At 33.1% G+C, this 23,865-nt stretch overlaps 1 protein-coding gene across 1 annotated transcript; it reads right to left on the bottom strand.

The window, feature by feature from the left end:
• Positions 1 to 2,256: 2,256 nt before the first annotated feature.
• On the bottom strand, positions 2,257 to 23,349 carry LOC128187050 (uncharacterized). The gene is made up of 3 exons (XM_052857129.1): positions 23,144 to 23,349; positions 18,528 to 18,601; positions 2,257 to 10,698 (listed from the first exon to the last, which is right to left on the bottom strand). The coding sequence occupies exon 3, from the start codon at positions 10,684 to 10,686 to the stop codon at positions 2,674 to 2,676; it is 8,013 nt and encodes a 2,670-aa protein (XP_052713089.1). The 5' UTR covers positions 10,687 to 10,698; positions 18,528 to 18,601; positions 23,144 to 23,349; the 3' UTR covers positions 2,257 to 2,673.
• Positions 23,350 to 23,865: the final 516 nt, after the last annotated feature.

The following is a 23,865-nucleotide window of genomic DNA, read 5'->3' as shown; positions in this document are numbered from 1 at the left end:
TCTAAAGGCAATAGACTATTAAGATATTTTTGGCTTTATTAAGGTCAGACGACACGTTCCACAATTTTAGATAACTTTTTCCAGGAATTTGTTAATGGTTTACTACTACTTTGACAAGCTTTCTTGCAAAAAAATAGGGTACCTTACCAGGCATTTCTGCAAAATACTAGAGTATGCAATTTCCTTTATAATCTTCTTGAAAATTAACCCCTTCACGGTAACTGCGGTACTGCTCTTTTGCAGGGCAAAATGACATGATTTGGTGAAATATGACGTAACGTTAATTGTTTCATTTACGTCATTTAATTATCCACGTACTAAAATTTCGGCAAAGTATGTCAATTTGCCCTGCAAGAGAGCAGTACCGCAGTTATCGTGAAGGGGTCTATACACTTGAATTGCTGATATAAAATAAATACATCTACAGCACAGCAAAATTCACTAAATCAGAACTATCTCCGCCGGGGCGGGGCTTTGAACTCACGACCTCTAGAACCTATATACGCTTTTGGCAGAGAGCGGCCACGGTTCTAACCACTCGACCATGTACACATATAACAAAATTCAAGTAAATTTTGATCATTTTTAAAGTAATTATAAAATTAATATTTTTATTGGAACTCTTTATTACGAGGAGATACAAAAAAGATTCTCGAGGAACGTGTCGTCTGACCTTAAAAAGGACTGAATGGTCGTGGACATTATTAGACCATAAATCTCCTTTAAGAGACATGGTCACGATTTTAGTCAAATTTCATTTTTCTACTTTTAGTGTTTACTTAAGGAATAAGGAATCACTCTTCGAGTATAAGGAGGTGATAATTTTGGTCGGGGTGTGGTTAAATCCAATAAAGCCCGAAGGGCGCAGCCAAGACTGTTTTTCGGTTATGCTATGAGACACGCCCATTTTGTGTCACTCATTTTCCATGAAATTATTAGGTTTTAGGCATCAAAATTGATTCGCAATGTTATCACAGACAAAGACAGTAGAAAATTTAAATATGCTTTAGAAATGCATTTCTAATAATCAACCAAAATTTTTCTATCAGTCGTACAGTTATAAGCAAGTTATAGAACTCATTATACTTTATCACGTAAATAAGGCATGTGCCCTGTTTCTGTTTAAATTGGTTTAATATACCGTTAATGTTCTTTTCAAACTGGTTTATCTTTGTTCTAATTCGTTTTAAGCATAAATAGATGTTTCTAGCGTTTATCACATTCATTTTGGAGCGTTTATCACATCCATTTTGGAGTGTTTATCACATTTATTTTGGGTCTTAAACGGGAATTTTCACTTTTACAAACAAAAAGTAAAAAGTAACCATAGCTTTTTCATGACAAAGAATTGTGAGCTCTGAATCTTGCTTATAACACGACGACCGACACTCAAATTTTGATTGACCATTACTAATGCCCAAGTAATGAATCATTGTACACATAAAAACTGAAAAATATTTTTTTACCAAAATCGTGCCCATGTCCCTTTAAGAAGTGTTCTGTACAATGCATATAACATCCAATTTTAAGGTAATTTAAAGCTTTTTCTCTTCACTGAATTAACTGAATATAGCCAAAAGAACTACTTAAAATTTAAGGTATATCTAATAGGTAATCTATTGATCACACAGCCCTCGTTACAGATGTAAAGGTACTATTTTACAACCGGCATAACTATCTGGCACAGAGTTAAGGTGGAATAACACACCTGGAAAAAGTCACTCGAATTATTAGTAAATTATTTGGTTATGATATATATTATGAAAAATAAACTGTACATGTGTCAAATAAGCGAAAAATTTGCAGTTTGGGGATAAAAAAAATAAATATCTAAAATATTCAATTCAGTAGGTAACAGCAAAAGCCCCCCATTAAATTCGAACTCGGGATGTACGGATCAGCATGCCCAACACCCGACTATGAAGTAAGGTACATGTTGCCGTCGATAAAATCCTTTTAATATAACGAAATGTCGTTTTGATCAGAGGTCAGCCATTATGTGAGGATGTGTTATTCCACCTTAATTGATGGATTCTTTCACTTTTTAAATGAACAGTTTGTACATAATTATGAAAGTGGAAATATGTTTTGGATAAACGTATTCTAATTAATTTGGAACGACGTTGCTTATCGTACATAGAAGTGAAAAACAATTCATAAGAAACTCACACAGAATATTGTATAAGTGCACATAAATTTCCTTTCGAAACGATGAATTTTTACTTTCCAATAAATGTTTAGACAAGAGATAAGGTATGAAAATTTCCAAAACTTTATTTAACACTTAACAGCAAGCAATTATTAACACAAGAGGGAATATTTCATATTTTAATTACTCAGAAATACGGTTGTATTTAATTGAACATTCTGTAAACAACTAGGTTGAATCAAATTCCACATTTTTTCAGACATTTTCAAAAACGTCAAATTCATTAGACTGAACAGAGAATCTTCAAAACAAAATAACAGTGTATAAGAAGAAAATAAATATACTATCACATATTGTAATTCTTCCCACAACAAATATACATGTATATACTGAACCACAATTCATTATATATATAAATAAATCACACAAGTTTAAATGTGCACGCAATCACACTGGTTTCATTTACCGTTATTAGGCAATTCTTAAATATTAAATATACATTATTAACATATAAAGTCCCGTCCTTACATAAAACTCCCATGTTCTTTATCCATATGACCATAACACTGTGGTCCAGAGCTGAAAAATTTCATGCATGTCCAACAAATGTGTACCTTGCAATCTCGACATTCCATATGCTGACAACCACCAGTCTTCTCGATTCCTGCAAAACAGTTTGGACACAGTTTTCGGTTATTTGGATCTCGCCGCATCCATTCCCGCAGACCCGATCCATCATTTCCATTTTCCATTTGGTACATTGCACAAGACATTCCATTATGGTATTCGACATGGCATTTGTTACACATACCAACTCTACAAACTCCACAAACAATTCTTCCCCCTGTTGCACTGACCTTGTAGACCATAGGGCAATCTGGAGTTATGCAATATCGCGCTTTGTCTTTATTTTCTCTCACAAAACAAGACAGCGATGAAGTTATGATGTTCTGAAGATTGCAGAACCCTTGTTTTGTCATATTGACAAAATCTTTCCATGCCCAAAGCATCTCGCATTCATCGTGGCAGCATTTAAGGGGGAAATCTTTGTTTTGCATTGCTGATTCTATATTCATCTTTATGCAATCCCTGCAATAAGGATGCCCACATGATTCCAACCTATATATTTCTGTTTCAGATATTTCACAAAGACATATTCCACATTCGGGCTGATTTGAGTTTGGGATATTACATTTTTCTCGCAGGTGGTTCATTAAACCATCGATTTCTGCTACTGCTTTATCAACTGCTTCATCAGACCCTAACATCCTTATCCTATGACTTCTGTGGTCCAACTCTACAGTCGATAACTCTGATAACTCTTTCAGACCTTTAAGATTCACCCCGTGCATCATTATCACAACCTTCATCAACCCCGGTGGCTTTGTTTCGCCCTTTAAGTCGTACACTCGCAATTTCGAGGAAGACAGTTTCCCTACGTACTTTTCAATCTTTCTTATCGCCATCTCTCTCTCTTTCATTTTTCCATGAATTGACAGGGAAGTATTTCTGTGATCCAACAAAATCAGTGTATTAGTCTTCTTCATTATCTTTCCAACTTTAGTCTGTCCATCTCCAGTGAAAAGATAACGAAGTGTCGGAATCCTTTCCAAGTCTACTGTTTCACCTTCAAGCATGTTTTGTACCTTGTTTCTTGTGTGAACCATATTTTCAATGCTATCGGCGTCAATATCAATAGCAAAGTTTTCATTCTTCAACTGCTTTATTGTGAGTCTTCTCCCTCCGTCTTCCGTTTTTATTTTTTCACAGTATTTCTCAATTTCTTTTTGTACTCGCGCATAGACTGGTGCGAGTATAAAGAGTCGGGTCTTGATCTCAGGAGAAACTGTTACTGCGTTTTCTCCGATAAAAAGGTTATTTTTAAGCATGGAACACGCATCAAAGCCTTCTTCGGGATCTTTAAAAGAAACAAAGGCTTGGTATGTAAAATCAGCAGGTTTGGGTTCAACCACAGACACAAAAAACATGTTTTGCTTTATATATTTTCTGAAAGCAGACTGTAGTTTCGTTTTAAACGCAAACATCATCTCTGGTGTGGTATTTACTCTTTCTCGTATGACATTAACTTTTCCTATGTCATTTTCTGAAATATCGAAGTGGTGGAAGAAACTCTCTCGCAAAATGTCTTCATTTACGAGATCACCAAGACCTGATACATGCAACTCGTTTTTTTCCTCATCTGGGTTCATTTCGTTCCTGGCTGGTTTCACTCTAACTCGTTTTCCACCTACAGTTATATTGTTTAGAGCACTAGTTATTATGATCTCATCTAATTTGTCTTTGTTAAGAATCTCTACAAATCCAAAGCCACGAGATCTCCGTCTACACCAAGTAAGCCTAGCTTTCAGTAAATCAGCTTCTTCCGATTTCCCTATTCCTTTTGGGGGTTTTGCAGAGAATTCAAATTCGTTTCTTCTAGTAGCAATAACTGCATTCCGTGCGCATTCAGATTTTTCATAAATAATCTGACCAAGGTAACGGGCATTGTCATTTTTTGGCGACTTGGGGATATACGAATGGATACGCCCAAATTTTTCAAACCATTGTTTCATTTCATCGTTTGATCCAAATGACGAGGGATCGCCAAAAACAAAAACATTTTTGTATTCATCCTGATAGAGTAATTCTTTGGTTTGGCCTCCAGCACCAATGGATATTCGTACATTCTGAAAATCTTGCAACACTGGGTGCTCTACGGTTTCTGATCGAATTCTTTCTTTGATTGGGTCTATGGCAGTTTTCAGTGTACACGTTGAAATGTCCTTAGTGTTTACTGGTGCATAAATTGAAATTTCTCCTTTATCCCGATCTGCGTCAATCACGAACACTGAATTTGTACACTGCACTGAAAGATTTTCTTGCATAGCTCTCACTTTGCTGTATCGTGGACCTACAAATTCTCTATGACCATGAGTGCCAACGTATTCTGTTAGGATAGGGGCAACACGCCTACTTTCTACGTCTTCAATGTCAAAATCTAATGAACCATCCACTAGCGCTTCTTCGACATCTTCATCAGCAACGGCTGTTATATTTAAAGCAAAATCTCGCGATGTTTGCATTACTCTCTCAACAATAACCCACTTCGGAAAAGATGCTAATGACTGGAATGCAGACGAAGGGTGCATAATTACTTGCTGATTTTTGTCTATGAAGTAGTATCCGGCTTTCTCGTGACCAAGATAATGACACAGGTTGGTCTGGAAAGATCTGAACAATAGTCTCTGCAAAATTCTTTCAACATGAGTATCAGTAAATTCGAATTTGATGTGGATGTCCAAATCTTTTTTCAAAATATGTAAAATTTCGTTTGCACAATCACGAATGCTCCGCATAGCTTTCCCGTTGATTGAATTATCTCTGCACCACTTTCCTTTTTGTTTTTCATGAACTGCGTTCCATTCTTTAAAAACATTAAGATTTGTGAAATGATCTCCATGTTTATGACAGAACGGAACTTTATGTTTGTCCGATGTTTCTTTTTGTTCTTTCGTACCTCCTCGATAAAACAAGGATCCTGCTACTGTGCATGACGCTGCAATGATTATTCCCTCTAATCCAACATTGTGGTCTATTGAGTCATGAACGAGTACGCTTAAATTAGGTTCAAATGGAAGCTTTGCAATCCATCTCCCCAATGGAGCAATTTTCCCCCCTTCGATTGCACCAAGCTTAGTAAGGTGCTGAAAAGCATTTTCCATAGAAATTTTTTCTGGTGCTTGTACAAAGTCAAATTCTAGGGGGTCAACATCTAGTTGTAACAGCTTCAGGATCGCATGACCCAAATGTATCTTTTGTATTTCTGGAATAGAAGTCGGCAACATTGCATCATAATCTTCTTGAGAATATATCCTGTAACATTTTCCTGGACCTGTTCTTCCTGCCCTTCCTTTTCTTTGGTCAGCGGAACTTTTGGTGACCTTTGCAATGCGCAATGCACTTACTTTCTTCTTTGGGTCATATGAGAGTTCTTTCACAGCTCCAGTATCGACAACATACTTTATTCCTGGAATTGTCACAGATGTCTCCGCTACATTAGTAGCCAGTACAATTTTTCGTCTTCCCTTTGAAGCACACTTAAATACCAAATTCTGTTCATCTGTTTGAAGTTTCCCATGTAAAGGAAGTATCCAATGATCTTTCTTTCCTCGGAGCAATGTCTCAAGTTTCTCAGCACATTGTTCAATTTCAACTTGTGAAGTTAAAAACACCAAAATATCTCCAGGAGGTTCGGATTTATGAATCTCTGCTGCTTTTTCAATGGCTTTTATTTCGTATTCATCAGCTACCTCAGGGCCATAAGAAATCTTAAGCCACTCAATCTCAACAGGAAACATACGCCCAGAGACCTTCAGGACAGGACATATGTCTGGTCCACCAAAGTATCGCACAAAAACTTCAGGATCAATGGTTGCAGAAGTAACTACAACACGGAGTTCTGGTCGCTGGGGCAAACATTTCTTTATCATACCAAGCAAAAGATCTGTATACACGCTTCTTTCATGTGCCTCGTCAATCACTATACAAGAATAATTCATCAACGATGGATCTTTTAAACACTCATTTAAAAGCATGTGGTCTGTCATGTACAAAACCTTTGTGTGGTTGCATAGCTTTGATTTCATACCAACTTGATATCCAACAAGATCACCTACGTTTGATTTCATTTCCGACGCTACTCTTTGTGCAAGACTCATTGCTGCTACTTTGCGAGGCTGCGTACAAATGACTTTTCCAGAAGAGCTAATAGAAGACTCTAAGATGTACTGAGTAATTTGTGTACTTTTTCCGGATCCGGTCTCTCCTAATATTATTGAAACTTGGTTTTGAAGAATTGTGTCGATAATTTCTGTTCTTTTAGCATAAATTGGCAATGCCTGTTCTAATCGCGAACACTCTACTTCAAATTTGTTAATTACAGAATCAAATTTCTTTGGTTCGATATTTCCAGCTTTATATGATTCAACCTGTTGGATTACATCAGACAAGCACAGCTGGAACTCAGTCTGTTGTCGTTTCAGTTCTTCTAGTTTGTCACTAAAGGCTTTCTTTTGTGCCTCCCTTTGCTCATAAGCTGCTAATTCAATAAATTTCTTCTTGGGAGCCCTGCTTAACGCAGATAACTTTCTCTCAGTATCTCTCTGTTTCTCTTGATGTGATCCTAAAACTTCTAAAGTTCTTTCCTGAATATACTGCGACTTTTTGGTTATTACTTTAAATGTCATGGTGGACAATCCTTCTCTTTGAAAATGGTATCGATATGGTAAATTGTCTTTATTACTTTTAAGACAACTCTGAAATTTTTTCGCATCTCCGTTACTTTTAAAACGAAACATGGCAGTAGTTGTATCATTCTTGGAATCGTTTTTTAGGGAAATGATTTGAAATCGTATGTCTGCGACAATACCAACAAGATGAGCAAGGAAATCCGTTTCCTCCTTTATGTGCTTCCAAACAGTCAGTGTGTATGTCACAAAATCCTTTTCCTCTCCCTTGTATCTTTCATCATCAGCAGAGTGTGGCAATTTTGGTAATGGCGTTTTAACTTTTGGAATATTTCTCTGCACCATACCATCCATTTTCTTTTCGCTTGAAAGTTCTTTTTTCATTCTTCTAGATTTAGTTGAATTTTTTCTGCTGCTTTCTTTGTAAATATTCCTTGGGTTTTCAGTTACTTTGGATTTGACACATTTCACATTTGATTCCACTTCTATGGCTTCTTCACATGTAATTTTTCCTGGTAAAAGCTGCTTCTGACTTGAAATATTTTTGCTATCTGTCATTTGTTGATCATTACAATTTTGATGCAATTTCACTGTATCTTTCTTTGGCGTGCTGCTCAGTTTGGACTTCCTTTCTGGAGGCTCCGTCTCGTGTTTCTTTATTTCCTTTATCTCTGCGCTATTCGTAATAGTATTTGATTCTACGTTCTGAGCAGTCAAAGAGTCTTTCTGTTTCTTCACAGCATCACAGATAACTTTTTTAAACTCCTTGCTTTTCATGTTTGGATTTTCCCGATTATCAGAACCTGTTTTTTCTTGTTGACTAGGATTACGTCCATAGTTGCTTGATATCAGATCTCTCCTACCAGAACGCGACATGTCAAGCTCACATTTCATTACTTCTTCAAATTTCTCATAACTTGTTGTGATACTTGATATTTTATTCTTTACAGCAATATCATTTTTTTCCTTTTTCATAGCAGAATATTCTGTGGTTTCAACTATTGTGTTTTTTATTAAAGGTTCCTCCATTTTTTCTGAATTATTTCCTTGGGACTTCGATTTGGGGTATCCTTCATTTAAGGAACCAGTATTTTTGCAGATATCTTGTTTGTTTGCTGTTTGCTGGAACTGATTGCTTCTTACATTTTCTGGAATGTTACAGAGTCCAAGGCATTTTTCATCTTTTCCATATGTAGTGGTTTCATGTCGCAAATCTTTTACAGTGATATTTTGATCCTGATCATCCAACAGATTAGCTCTCATTTCAGATGAAGTAATTCCACCAATTTCATTTCTACAAAGAACTCTTGGGCTAGTGTTCACATGCTCTCCAATTTCATATTTTGTCACTTTTCTTGCGCTTATTGTTGTCCCAATTCTATGATAATACTTTTCTGTCTTTGAATCTTTTTCATCCTTACTTATACCAGAGACCCCGTCATCGACATTGCACTTGTCTGCATTTTTTTCTTCCTTTTCCATTACCATTAATGGCTTCTGCATCTGGCATGTATTATCTTTACTCCTTATTGTTATAGATTCTCCGTTTGTTGTTTTAAGGGTGGTAAGATCACTTCTAATTGTTGTTGAGTAATTAGTTCTAGACTCTACACTGTTTTCTGATTTGCCTTTTTCATCTTTTATACCTTGTGATTTCGCCTGTTTAACTTCCGACATTTTTAGAGGTAGTCTTTTTGTCTCCTTCCCAACTACAGAGCTTCCTTCAGAACGAAAAATGATTTTCGTAACTGCTACATCTTCTAGCTGGTTGGAAATATTCTTAAGGTTTTCCTTCAAGTCACTTTCTTTTTTTGAGAGAGTTTTTGTTTTTGGCCCTGATGAGTCAACGGACACTTTCTGATCCTTCATATGTGTATTTAATAAAAATACACAGTCATCTTTATCTTCACTTCTTTGCCTGGTTCCTCTTATACTGTCTAATCCATCTATACACCTTTGAGTTGGATCAAAAGAACATTTTATTTCCTTTGTTTTCTCAAAAAATTGTGAATCAGTTTTTTTCAAAACATCTGAAACCTCTCTACTTTCATTTCTTTGGCTATTTTCAGCCCAAAACATATTTTCATAACCTTTTTCAACTATCTTCCTATTCTTAGTAGTATCCAACATATTTTTTGAGGTACCAGTCACAGGTGGTATGACTAGAACTGTTTTTCCTTTGCTCATACTGCCAGGGTTAGTTAAGTCCTTTAAAATTTTCTCTGGAGGTTTTTCTTTGCATGCAACTTTTGATGCCAGTTTCATATCAACTGCTGGTCCTTCAGTTTTTTCATTTTTTGGCTTACAATCTTCCTCTTTGTAATAATGGGGCATTTTGTATTCCTTTCCATTTGTTATTATAATGTCACTGCTACTGTTTGTTGCTTGAAGTTGATCCCTTTTAGACAAGTTGAGAAGGACTAAACGTTCATCATTTTCTACTTTTACTTCATGAGCAGGAAATGAATCAGTCTTGCTTTGACTGGGATACATTTTTTGTGTTAAAACATGTGTATTGCTTTGCATGTGTAGCCTTTTCTCTGTATATTGTCTTGTAGCCTTTTGCTGCTCTAAACATGTGCTTTTGTCAAGCACAGTTTTGCTATCTGTTGAACTGTTGGATACAGCTAAAGGTCCACTAGTCTTTGATTTCAGTTCTTTAGAATGCAATAAGTCTGCATTGTTTTGTTTCAAGTGCATTGTCTCATCTGGAACAGTTGTGTACCTTGAAACAGGGGTTCTTTTCATTAGAGGTACACTTGCAATACTTCTCTGCTTCAGATCTGTGCCTTTTTCAAATACATATTGTTTGTTACTAGTGGAAGAATGGGATAAACTTGAATGTTCTTCTGGTTTAAAATTCAGTTGCTTAGCTGAAGATAATTTATCTGCATCACTGTATTTTGAGTTCACAGAACCTCTTTCAACTTTTTTCTGTCTCACGTCTACAGCTTTGTCAAGCATAGATCCTCTTTTTCCTTTTTCATGGCTTGATAAATCTAAAGGTACACTAGTGATCAATTTGTGTTCTCTTGTTTGATTGACATCAATCGGTTTGTATTTGGTTTTCTCCACCAACAACTGATCCAAATGTTGGTCTTCCATAGAGTATCTTCTCTTATAATTTGCTTCTCCAGAGCTGGATGCAGAGGTGCGAGATATAGGAGTACTTATTTGAGAACTTTGCAATTCTCTGATGAAATAATCAGAGCTTCTTTGTCTTTCTGTTGTCATAGATCTGGTTTCTACTCTCTCTGTCTTATCTGGCTCCTTGGTAGGACTTTGGCCCATCTTCTGTTACCCCTGCAATGACAAGAAAAAGGAAAAGTTTATGGTTGTTGATTTTTATTTTCATCTTTAAAACTTTTTACTGTTTTGTTTATTTTTTAATGTAGAGCATTCAAATTTTTTAACTACCTTCATCATAACTAGTTGTACAAAATTGTAAGCGTAGGCAATTTTTTATCTCTCACCGTTTCTGAGATATAAAGCCCAAAACTTTAGAAAAGGGGGAATGAAAAAACAAAAAAATTCAAATGACCTTTAAAAGTTTATATGATGCCTGAATATTATTTACATAGAGGTAATCAACATATATATCAAGTTTCATTTAAAAATGTTGACTACTTCCGGTTTTATAGGTCGGTGAAAATTGTCTATGGGAATTTCAGTGTTAAATTAAAATCACGCGTCATTCGTTTTCTCAAAAGGTATTCAAGTCAATGCTACAATATTTCAACTGTACAATAACACACACAATGCACAGACCGGAAAAAGTTTTGGGTAGATAATTCGAAAAAATTAGGGATCTGCAGGGGCCAACGTTCAAAACAGCCCTTTAGCTGTAACTTTTTTACTTTTTATCCGATTTAAAAAATCTTTTCAGTTTCTTGTGAAGAATAAAGTGTGCAATCTACAAATTATGGTCCGAGGGGCCACTTTTTGACTCCTTATAGGGGTTTGAAAGGCCTAAAGATTAATGAATACTTACTTTAAAATGATTTTTTGAAAATATTCCTCTCGAAATTAGAGGTGTAGTTACCTGTAAAGTTCTGGAGTTATCTTTCTTTACACATTGCACTACTCATAAGTTCCTATCTAAGTAACTGTTTATAACAAGGCGTTAAAAAAAATTGAAAAAGAATTGGAGATTAATTTTTTTGAAAATTTGAATAAAAAAAGGATAATGGGGCTGTCGAAAAGCCCTTAATTTTTGTGGAAGACAAAAAAAAGTTCTAGCTTCATGGTTATAATTATGTTTAATCATTGTATAATCAGGGATGGGGTAATGGTAATTTGTAATGGTAATTGAGTGTAATTAATTACAAATTTTGATGTAATTGAAAGTAATGTGTAATTGACCAATTTTTCAATTACATGTAATGGTAATTTAATTAATTACTTGAAAAAAAGGCATGTAATTCCAATTACTTTTCAATTACTTTCAATTACACACTGATGTACATATAAATATGAAGCTGTCCACTACCCATTGTTCCCAACACTATCAATGGTACAAGATCAAGTTAGGAAGAGTAGTTAAAAAGCATTAAACTATTATTATATATATCATACTAAATATTTTTCAGAATGAATTTTTTTCAGTGATTCAATATTTAATCATAATTTTCCCAAATTTAATTAAGAACATGTATTTGATGATTTGCTTGATCTCTTTTTTTTTAAATACTTATTTCCCTTCTTATTAGAAAAATTGGTGTCAATCATCATCGAGTTAGATTAAAACATCATGTTTAATTTACGAACAAAATCAGTGTTAAATAAACTATCAAGTCATGCAGCCTAAAATGCATAGAGCTCAAATGCATGGCTTCCAAGTTTTTGATGCCTAACATGTCCACAGGGTGTGTTCCCTTATTGCAAACATTGGATAATTAGGTAGAGGACAACAGGTGTGAATTGTGTTTTGATAACAATTATAGTCTGCCCTCTACCTGAGATTAACCTGTAATTTGGCATTGTATTTACAAAGAAAAAAAATAGGGTATAAAAATGCAAAGGAGAAAGTTTTCATTTAATAGTTTTGCATGCAGGAAATACTTGAGTTGACATGATAGGTGTAGGTTAGGGGATATGACTTTCAAATGTTTATTGAATATTAAGGTGGTATGAGACACCTCCATATTGTGACTACTGGTACCTGCGTTTTAAAATAAACAATAAAACCAAATTTATATTTTTTCTTTCCAAAAATTGTTACTTATCAAAGTAGTTAGCAAATTCTCAAACAGTGTCTCAAAGTATTTTGATAATGATGAAACTTTATTCACATTATAGACATACGTCCTTAGATGTTTATGTGTTGTAAATAAATCACAGTTTTATTAAATTTTTATGAATTTCAAAATGTAATTTGTAATTTAATTAATTACATTTGCAAAGTAATTGTAATTTAATTAATTACATTTGAAAACTCTTGTAATGGTAATGGTAATTTAATTGAAGAATTTAAGGAAGTAATTGTAATTTAATTAATTACTTTCCATTGTAATTGACCCCATCCCTGTGTATAATATTACGTATGGAGAGCAAGGTTAGATTCATGTACATATTTTAAGTTGGCTATGTAAATTTTTTCGATTAAGTTTCGAGTTATAATTAGTACCCCTTCAAAAACAAAGCTACCTAAAGGATCGGGAAGGTGATGCTTTTCCAAACAAGTAAGATTTTGGTAAATATACAGTAAAACATGGTTATAGCGAACACGCTTACAATGAATTGACGCTTACAGAGAAGTGATTTTCATTCCCCAATGATTTTCTTACAATTTAGCAGGAGGTAAGATATATAATTGTTCAGTGTTGTATGAAACATTGTATCGGTAAATCTGCCAACAAAGAAGTAAAAATATTTGACCATTGAAAATATGGGTTGACACTGACTTTTTTATACAGCAGTCCAGCCGGACTAAAGCCTGTGTACTTTAACTAGTCCAAAGGCAATTTTATTTGTCCATCAAAAATAAACTAAAATGCATCACCATATTTTTCTTAATACACACTTTTTTACTAGAATTTATTCTTTGTGAGAAAAGGGTGCATATTATACACCACAATTGGTTTATACACCACAATTGGTTTCTGGCATGTTTTTTTTTACAGGTGTAGCACTGGTTTAGTATCATACTATCTAGGAGATGGCAATGGGCTGTGTATTCACTTAATCTCAGTGTATGCAACCATTACAGACGATATACAAAGATATGAGCAATAGATAAGCCTTGATCTACCATGTTCTTTTCATTATAAACATTCTTTAAAAATCAGTTTATAAAAATGTTATTAAGCGCTCTATGACAAATAAATTGAACACAATTTTTTTTAAAATTAAACAATTCACAGAAGATTCGTTTGACCCTTATTTTTTAATCACCTAAGCGTCCCTATTAAAGGTATTGTTGTGAACATGTGCGCTTGTCACCTATTTTCTTGGACATCCCATTGACGAAGAAAACATCAAGTCGCCAATACCATACTGGATACCCCTGTTGTTTTCGCTCAGTAACTCTATTGAGCAGTTCCAAGAATCACCGCAATGTATCATATAAATTTGCATCATGCTAGATACTATACTATAAACAAGAGAAAAGCTGTCAATGTGACAGCAAACCAGGTTTTCTGTTGTGTGAACAGTATCCATAATCCATTTGTCAACCCTGAATTAATAAACACTGCCTATCCAGAGAAATGAGGTACTCTATTTGCAATATTTTGCCAAGAAAAACTATTTTTCCATAAATTATCAAAAATCAAAATCCAAGTAATATGCACATCTTGCACATCTCTGATATCTGTACAATTGATCTGCAAAACAACTTCCTATCCTGAAAACTGTAGGAGGAGTTATCTGTACAATAGGAGTACCCTTTTGGCAGCCGCCCACCCACTCGACTGCCCAACATTCTCACCATTTCAATAACCACTTTTTTTTTTTGGAAAACCCAATTAAATCAAAGGCCTGAAGGGCCACAATGGCGTCGAGTTAAAGTTAATTTGAAGAGTAAAAACCTAAATAATTATCAAAACAAGTGAAAAGCTGTTAATGTGACAGCTAACCGGGTTTTCTTTTTATATGCGAACTTTATCCATAATCCATGTCAACCCATATCCAGTGAAATAAAGTACCCCATATGCAATATTTTGCTAAAAAAAGACTTAAATCAAAAGCTGGCATTTTTTTCATAAATAATCAGAAATAAAAATCCTAAAACTATTCACACCTCTGATACATGTACAATTAATCTGCAAAAGAACAACTTTTTATCTATAAAACTGTAGTAATAGTTATCCGTACAATGAGGTTACCCTATATGCAATATTTTGCTAAAAATTGACTAACTTCAAAAGCTGGTATTTTTTTCACAAATTATCAGTAATCAAAATCCTAGCAATATGCACACCTCTGATATATGTATAATTGATCTGCAAAAGAACAACTTCTTATCTTGAAAACTGTAAGAGGAGTTATCCGTACAATGAGGGTACCCTATATGCAATATTTTGCCAAAAAATGACTTTATTTTTTTTTTTTTTTTTTTTTCATAAATTATCAGTAACCAAAATCCAAGCAATTTTTTTTCATAAATTATCAGTAACCAAACTCCTAGCAATAAGCACACCTCTGATATATGTATAACTGATCTGCAAAAGAAAAAATTCCTATCTTGAGAACTGTAAGAGGAGTTATCCGTACAACAATAGGGTACCCTATATGCAATATTTTGCCAAAAATGACTAAGTTCAAAAGCTAGTATTATTTTCATAAATTATCGAAAATCAAAATCCTAGCAATATGCATACCTCTGATATATGTGTAATTGATCTGCAAAATAACAACTTCCTATTTTGAAAACTGTAGGAGGACCTATCCGTACAATGAGGGTACCCTATATGCAATATTTTGCCAAAAAATGACCAAGTTCAAAAGCTGGTATTTTTTTCATAAATTATCGAATATCAAAATCCTAGCAATATGCATACCTCTAATATTTGTATAATTGATCTGCAAAAGAACAACTTCCTATTTTGAAAACTGTAGGAGGACTTATCCGTACAATGAGGGTACCCTATATGCAATATTTTGCCAAAAAATTACCAAGTTCAAAAGCTGGTATTTTGTTTTCCATAAATTATCGAAAAAAAAAAAAAAAAAAAATAGAAAATGTTACTTATCACATAACTAAAAAATTACAATTCATTACAAATTTGCTCACCTAATTCTTAAAAAGTTTTGAATTTCAATTGAAAATTTAAGTTTATAGAAATATCTTAGGAGTTAAAATTTTTTTTTTGATTTTTTTTCTCTATTTATATGGAAATAAATATTAAAATTATTATTGTGTTTAATTCTATATATTGTATACTGCTGATAACCACTCTGTCTCTTATTATCAATTTCATCTAAAATTCACAAGGATCCAAATGACACGGGCCGAAAAGATCAGGGGTAGATAAAAGAAAGCACCCATTCACGTTGTTTACAAAGTGAAAGTAGTTCACTAGTTGGTTTAAAATAACTTTTGGTTGTAGATGTACTTATCGCTCGATTAGGAAGTTTTGTTTCTACAAGATCAAACATTTGTGCATTGTCAATTTTCGATATGGATACAAAATAATCTATTTTGCAGGCTAGTACATTTCATAACCAAATTGAGTATGTAAGCCCAGCTATCGCATGTGTCTCGGTGCTAGTGTATTCATCCGCTGAAACCGAGACATATTGTTTTCAATAAAATGTAAACATTTTTAAAGACGGCAACCATTTCGAATCTGCAAACTTGTTTTGTTGACGTACAGTTCTGCTCGAAATTGAAGTATGTCATCTATTTTTCTTCAAACACATACGAAAACTTTGCACTCATTTGAGTTGTTTGGCTCCTAAAAATGTAACTTCCGGACGTACGATCCCTAGATGGCTTTCGAGCTTCGCTCGACGCCATAAAAATCAGTCATGGTTTTACATTAATAATCTATAAAATTTATTAAACAGAACTTTTAACTAGTACTGTCCTAATGGGACTAACACTCCAGCAAGGCTAATTTCAAAGGGACTAATATGAATTCAATTAAAGAAACTAAAATATATAATTGAATAATAAAGGTTTGTGACACTTAAATCCTCACTTTCTCCTATAGCACAATGCAACTGTATATCTCAGAAAATTGATCCCATAGGACTATGATTTTCTTTAATTAGCTTGTTAACATTATCATAATTTGCACAGTGCATACTATGTAAAAAGGAAAATTTAAAATTATATGAAAACAATATTTAAAATTTCCAAAACACTAAAATCATATCAATAATTTTGAATTTTATTTACCGTATTTTTCGGAAATTAGGTCGATACTTTTTTTTCCTGACACGTGGACCTCGCCCTATTCATTGCTTCGCCCAGTTTATGGGTTTTTTTTTTGTTGGAAAATTTGATATGAAATTTTGCAAAAATTTATGCAACCCTCTAATAAAACTGTTTACTTAATACTGCTTGAATTTCTGTGTAAAAATCGTATGGATTTTAATCAATTTACTGTAGTAATTTATCATTTAAACAAAATTAAATGTAAATAGATTTATTTCTTCTTACATTTCTAACTTATATCATTGACTGAATCATCTTTCGATCATTATTATATGCTGTCATGCATTTTGATCGTGTGCTTACGATAAACAGGAAATCGATTTTGCGCGGTAAAAGTATAATGAGAACCGTACAAAGGGTAATTACGGGGGAAAAATATCGTCTGGTAGAAAAAAAAAAAAAACTAATTTGTTTTCATAATAGAATACATGAACAAGTTTTTTTTCTGTATATTCAACATAAAACTTTTGATGAAATTTTAGCAAGGTGTCTCTGAAATCAGTCTGGGTAGCGCCTACTTTGTTTATACACAGTTGAACTCTTGGCACGTGCTACTCATGCCCGCAGGCTTCAATAAGATCAGAGGTTGACTCGTGTGTATATACACAGTAAAAAGTCACACAGAGACACAGGGTGGCATGTGCTACCGTAGTCATGCCTCCAGGCTAGGTTACTATCCCCCGTTTAACACCAGTTTGTACACATGGCACGGAAGTAATAAAAACGATCTTAAATTAAAACTGGCCGTACTGAATAAATTGGTTTGAAAATTTTGATGCAATTTCAGACATTTTCTTACGATGTTTTAAAGAAATACATTTTATTTCCCTTTTGTTTAAAACTGTGAAATAAGATTAAAGGCTACTATATGATAACGTTATTGGTTTAAACCATTTATTCATTAGAACTAGCGGTAATTTTTCGACCAATTCTTTGAAGTCGACCTATTTCTACTTTTTTTTATTTTCTGGCTAAAAACGGCCTCCTTCGCCCAATAAACCGTATCAACCTAATTTTTGAAAAATACGGTACATCAACACTCTTTAAGGTATCACACCGGTAATTGTTTTCACTATATAGCACTATAGAGGGGAAAACATTCTTAAAAATCAGTTTGTATTCCTCATGACAAAATATTCGGGGAAAATGTTATTTGTTACCTATCTCATCAGCTAACACAATAAAAAGGGCAAGCGATACGGCCTTTCCTCAAAATATCTAGCTCCAAATAGGTCTACCCTCAAAAAAATTTATAGGGAAGACAAAATTGTGTCTACAGACAGACAGACGGACTGGGTGAAACCAATATACCCCTAAACTCTGTTTGTCATGGTATAATTAGTAAGACCGAACTGACTAGACAAATTTTGTTAGTCTGACATAAAATCTATTAGTTTGTGACTAACTAAGATTAGTGTGGAACCATAAAATATCAATCTGGATTTTGGTTAAGGTTTAGGGAGACTGAACATAATTAACTCCTATACTAGTAATTGCAATTTCTGTTTTTCTTAAACACTGGTAACACATGACTGATATAAAACTCTTTAAACACTGAATGTACTTCGAGGTTCATGCATAGCATATAAACTAAATGCTATGTTGAAATGTCAGCTTGTGTATGCACCAAAATTTGTGATGTCCGAGAAAACTAACATATGAATTAGTCAGGGTATACCAGAATTGCTGTTGTATTATTAAAATTTAACTTTGCATTGTTTTAAACGGGAAAACATTGAACTTTACTTACCAATTTTAAATACAAACACAGACAAGCCTTGATCCTTGATACTGCAGCTATCCAGTATAAATCAGACTTCATATCTGAAAATGTTTGACATGTTTATTACTTTATCATATATAAAGATATTAGAGATACCATTAATCATTTAATTTCATATCCAACCATGAAGGTTAAGAATTATTAATATATTAACTGTTGCAGTTAATTGTGGAAAAAAACTATACTGTAGTTATTTTTTCACAATAAACATAAAATAGTTTTGTACAGAAATATCAAAAATAATGCTTGCCTTGTACCATAAAAAAGAGGCCCAGGGGCCATATTGCTAACCTGAACAAAAATAGCCAAATGTCTGGACTTAAGCTGACCCCAAAATAAATCATATGAGAGAAAAGGGGGCAGCACCTTTATGAGACCACCTTTATCATATTGTATGAAAATCATAATTAATGATCTTGGATATTCATGGATACTGTTGTGTGGTTTTTACACTGACACAATGTCATAAATCATTTGTTAAAATATTGTTTGATAATCAAACATTAATTTCCATATGGTTTTGTAAATTATAATTCTAATCAAAACAGTGATAAAATATTTGATGTTGCATCCTATGATACTATACAATATTTAGACAAATGATATATCATATGATACAATATAGCACTGTAATTTAAAATAAAACAATTATATGATACTGTCTAAAAATATATTATTGTATCATAAAATATATGGTATTGTATCATGTTAAAAATCATTGTATTTCATCACATAATACATTATCATAACATTATATTATATAGTATCATATGATACAATATCACATAAACAACACATTTTGTATCATAAAATATTATATTGTATTTAATATAATGTTTTAAATTATGATATTGTATCATATGATATTGTTTTGAATGATATTATATCTTACCTCCGGCTAAATTGTAAGAAAATCATTGGCTTAAAGCAGTCACATGGAGACTATGTATATTCCATACATAGTCAGTAGAAAATATCACCCCCTTTGAGCATTATGACATCATTTTAGAGCATAATGACGTAAAGTTTCGTACTCAAATTGAAACTTTTAATATGAATACAAAAGCTTGATTTCCATTGTTTAATTTTACCTTTTATCATTAAAAAAAGACAGTCGGTAAGATATAATCGTTACAATATAAGGCCTAACAAAAAAAATAGTTTGTTTCCGCTTTCATGCTGATAAAAAGTAGGGTCGGTCGGTTGGAAATTATTTTTATTTTTTCAAATTTTTTTTTTTCCCCTTAAATATTGCAGTATCCATACATGCCGGTTAGGTACTGACACTGCTGAATGGTATAAAATGAGAAATACTTTTAATATCATTCCTGACTATTAAGCTGGTCTTAAGAAAACACAAAAATGATATTATATATCAGTTTCTTCCTCTGCCAACAATGAGAGCATTATTAAAATCTACAACACATGGAAACATACAGCCATTTTGAAACAAAACGTTTGAGTTACACTGATTTGACAAGAGTAACTGCTTCAAGCGTTTTTGTGACCAAAATTTTGAGTAATTTTTTTTCCAATCGGATAAAAACGAAAATAAACGATTTTCCATCAAAAATCCTTTTAAAAAGTTTTGAGTCGGGGGGTAAAAGCTAGGGTCGGTCGGGAAAGCGGAAACAAACAATTTTTTTTCTTAGGCCTAATCGTTAGTTTGTCGTTGACCTAATATGGTTTATACATGGTCAGTAAATTTAATATAATATGTTTTAAATTATGATATTGTATCATATAATAATGTTTTGTGTGATATTGTATTATATGATACAATATATGATATTGTATCATATGATACAATATAATTTGAAACAATAATGTATCTAATCATAGTATGCAACATCATATGATACAATATCATGTGACAAAATTATATATTATATAAAGCAATATCATATTATACATAATCAAATCATATTATACAATACATATATTTTACACTATCATATGATATAATTTTTGTGATTATCATTATATTATACGATTTTGAACGCAGCCCTGGGTTGCGTTGAAGATCATAGCAGCTATCCTAGCCACTAAGTCGTAGATATCTAGGTCTATTGAATGGACTGCTATAGTCTGTCCCAAGTTATTGCTTCAATCAATTTTTGATGATTTTTAATAGAAATACACATACCTGTGAAAGAAATACAATTGAAATCGATGAAAGGGAATATATCCAAGATATCTTCATTGAACAATTATCCCTTTTCACTCAAAAAATTTCACAGGAACGAAAACAATTTTCTTACTGAGATTTGTAATGGGAATTTTTTAACATTATCATCCGGGCTTATTAATGGCTGATGCAATGCAAAATCTCCATAGACTTTCAAGTTTTGGATGTGTATAGAAACCTGAAGCTGTAGAGGGGGCGTTTCAAAACAGATAATCTGGACATTTTTCATATTAGTGGATGAACGTAGTTTAGGGCTGGGACGATACTGTACTGAGCCGATTCGGTACATATCACGATACATGAGATGCGATACGATACATATCACGATACATTGCAATTAAATGAAAACATGAATAAAAGTTTAAAATTTATTCAACCTGCCGATGTATTACCGCATGTCCAAAGTTATTTTGTTATATTCATAATGAGCGTTGCACAATTTACAAATTACTTTAGTCTCGTTTACACTAGTTTTTCATAAACAAGTACTCCAAAAGTTTTCCACACTCCATATTTAGCTTCCTAACAGTTTTGACAATTTTACGAGGTTTTCCGCCATATTTGTACTTTCATATTAGGCGCGCGGACTAAAAATAGCCGATATATGAAGCTCGGATATTTTTGAAAAATAAAAAAAGTTCGGTAAGGTATCGTTGTATTAATGGTAAATGTATCGATCCAAATATCGTCAAAATAAATACCGCGATGCACCGGTGCATCGGTGGATTGTCCCATCCCTAATGTAGTTTGAGCACAAAGGTATTTACTATTATTGAAATATCAAGCAAAAAGTGGTGGAAGCAAAAACTCGGGACAGACTATAGGTTAAATTAGCCGCTAGGTCTCAGATTTGAAGTTGGAAATATTCAACTAAAGACTTATTACATCGATATAATTGGATAATTTCAAGCGGAAATATACATGTTTAAATTCATTACAACCTAAAAGATGAACAAAATATCACTAAGTAAATAGATTTCATATTTGTTTACTTACAAAGTGGTTACTAAGGTGGCCATATTGTATTGTAGTAGTACCTACTTAAATTATTTACAAATTCATCGGGTTCGTTATTCATTTTCTGTTTCATCTATTATAAAACGTAAATTCTTATTGGCCAATTCTGTTAAAAATGTTCACTATTGTTTAACAAGTATATAAACCCGAGCACATTCGTGTGCGGGGCTTCTTCTCTGAACCTTGCATCAAGGTACGAAGTTGCCCTCCTTGTGGCAATTTGAAGTTGACTCAAATTCCATATTTATTTTGGAAATTATTTTTTTTCTTTAAATTTTCGTTATTTACTTTGGTCACTAATTAAGGTACACTAGCTCCTCCTCGTAATTAATTATTGTTTAATTACGAATAAATTATATTTTCAACTTATCAAATTCTTCTGTTTTTCTTCTTGTTAATAGCCTTAACAGGCGGACTCAAAATTATCTGGGTTAAATATTATGTAAAAACACAACGCGAAGTCAAAATATATTCATATACAGTAGTGTAAAAGACCAAACTACTACAGTATTTTGATGCTTAGCATAAAATATTTAGGCTAAAAATATCTACGTAGCTGCTAGGTTAGTTAATCGTTGAACTACATAGCCTTACGTAGCAGCTACGATCTTGAACGCAGCCCTGGGGTTAGAGTCAGAGGAATCTTGGATTGATTGTTCTGTTACCTGGCTACCAGAAAAGGGTTTGAAAAGCGAAACTGGTTCAGTGTGGTTTTAATTATTTTAATCAGTTAAAGGGACTTGGACACGATTTGAGATCGAAAATTCTATTTTTATTTTTAATGTATAAAATGGTTTACTGGTGCATTTTAAATGATTGACCAAAATATTGAATGTTAAATTCAAGTTACGAGAGAGATACAGAGGTAAGAATTGGTTGTTATGTAAACAAAGCTCGAGTCTTATAGTTGTTTACAAAAAATGTAATGTAGAGAATTGCCATTTCTTAGACAAAATGATATGTTAAAACAATTTAAACTAATTCAGTATCTTCATAAACACTATTATCAACAAAAAAAAAGATACATTTGATTGAAACTTACACCAATACAAGACATATGTAAAAATGACAATATTCGAGCTTTGTTTACAAAACAAAGAATTATGGACTCTGTAACTTGCTTATAACATGATATTTGACTTTTAAATTTTGATATAGCATTATAAACTTCTATATTTATCAGTATAAACATTGAAAATGGAAAACTAAAATTTGAAAATTTTAAGTCAAATCGTGTCCAAGTCCCTTTAATATAAGTCTTTAAATAAAAATTCAATAAAAAGTGGGTTTATAACCCAAAACAGCGAGATGCAAGGTCTTATTTTAATGACTGCATAAATTATGCTTCTAAAAAAAGTAGTGTAAGTTTTATACTCACCTTTCGAATCATTCCTTCCTTCCGCTTCCTTTTCCCCTCTAATTGTGATATCCTAATGTGTTATCCTAATGCCGATTTCTATAGTTGTGTTGTAAAAACACAAGTAGCATATCCTTGCCAAAAATATCTTTTTATCTGTACTATCAGTGACTATCTTGATTCTGAAAAACCTACTTTCGATTTATCCGTGGCGGAAAACCCTAGCCTTCGGTTGTCCTCGGATTATTCCTTATTATTCCTGTAGTACGGAATCGTCCGAGAATAGCCGAATGGAAGGTTTTTCAGAAAATGATCTAAAGTAAATGAAAGTCTTTTAGGAATTAAGATCGATAAGCTATTTTCTATTTTATATAATAGAGAATATTCATGTTAATACGAATAACTAGAGTGTCTATGTGTGTTTGTGGCTGATGTTTTGATCATTAAAATACGATATGGCATCGGGTCGTGCATGCGTGCGACACACATCGTATTTTAATACATGTAGATATTGCACTGGCGACTTTAGAGCTCCTCCTTTTGTGATCAAATTTAAAAATATATATATATATAAGATCTTTAGAAAGAGAACGTCTAATCAGTTTTTGTAGTTTTTATCTTTCTTTATGAATATGTCGAGTATATGTATAATATACATGTACATGTATATAGCTCATAAAAGTGTCTTAAGCACCTGAAACCCAGGCAGCTTTCGGGGGCTTTGCCCCCTGGTCCCCCACTAG

The sequence above is a fragment of the Crassostrea angulata genome, chromosome 6, assembly GCF_025612915.1.
Source record: "Crassostrea angulata isolate pt1a10 chromosome 6, ASM2561291v2, whole genome shotgun sequence".
NCBI lineage: Eukaryota > Metazoa > Mollusca > Bivalvia > Ostreida > Ostreidae > Magallana > Magallana angulata.
The sequence above is the reverse complement of the archived record's forward strand: the minus strand, read 5'-3'. Positions and strand labels throughout refer to the sequence as shown.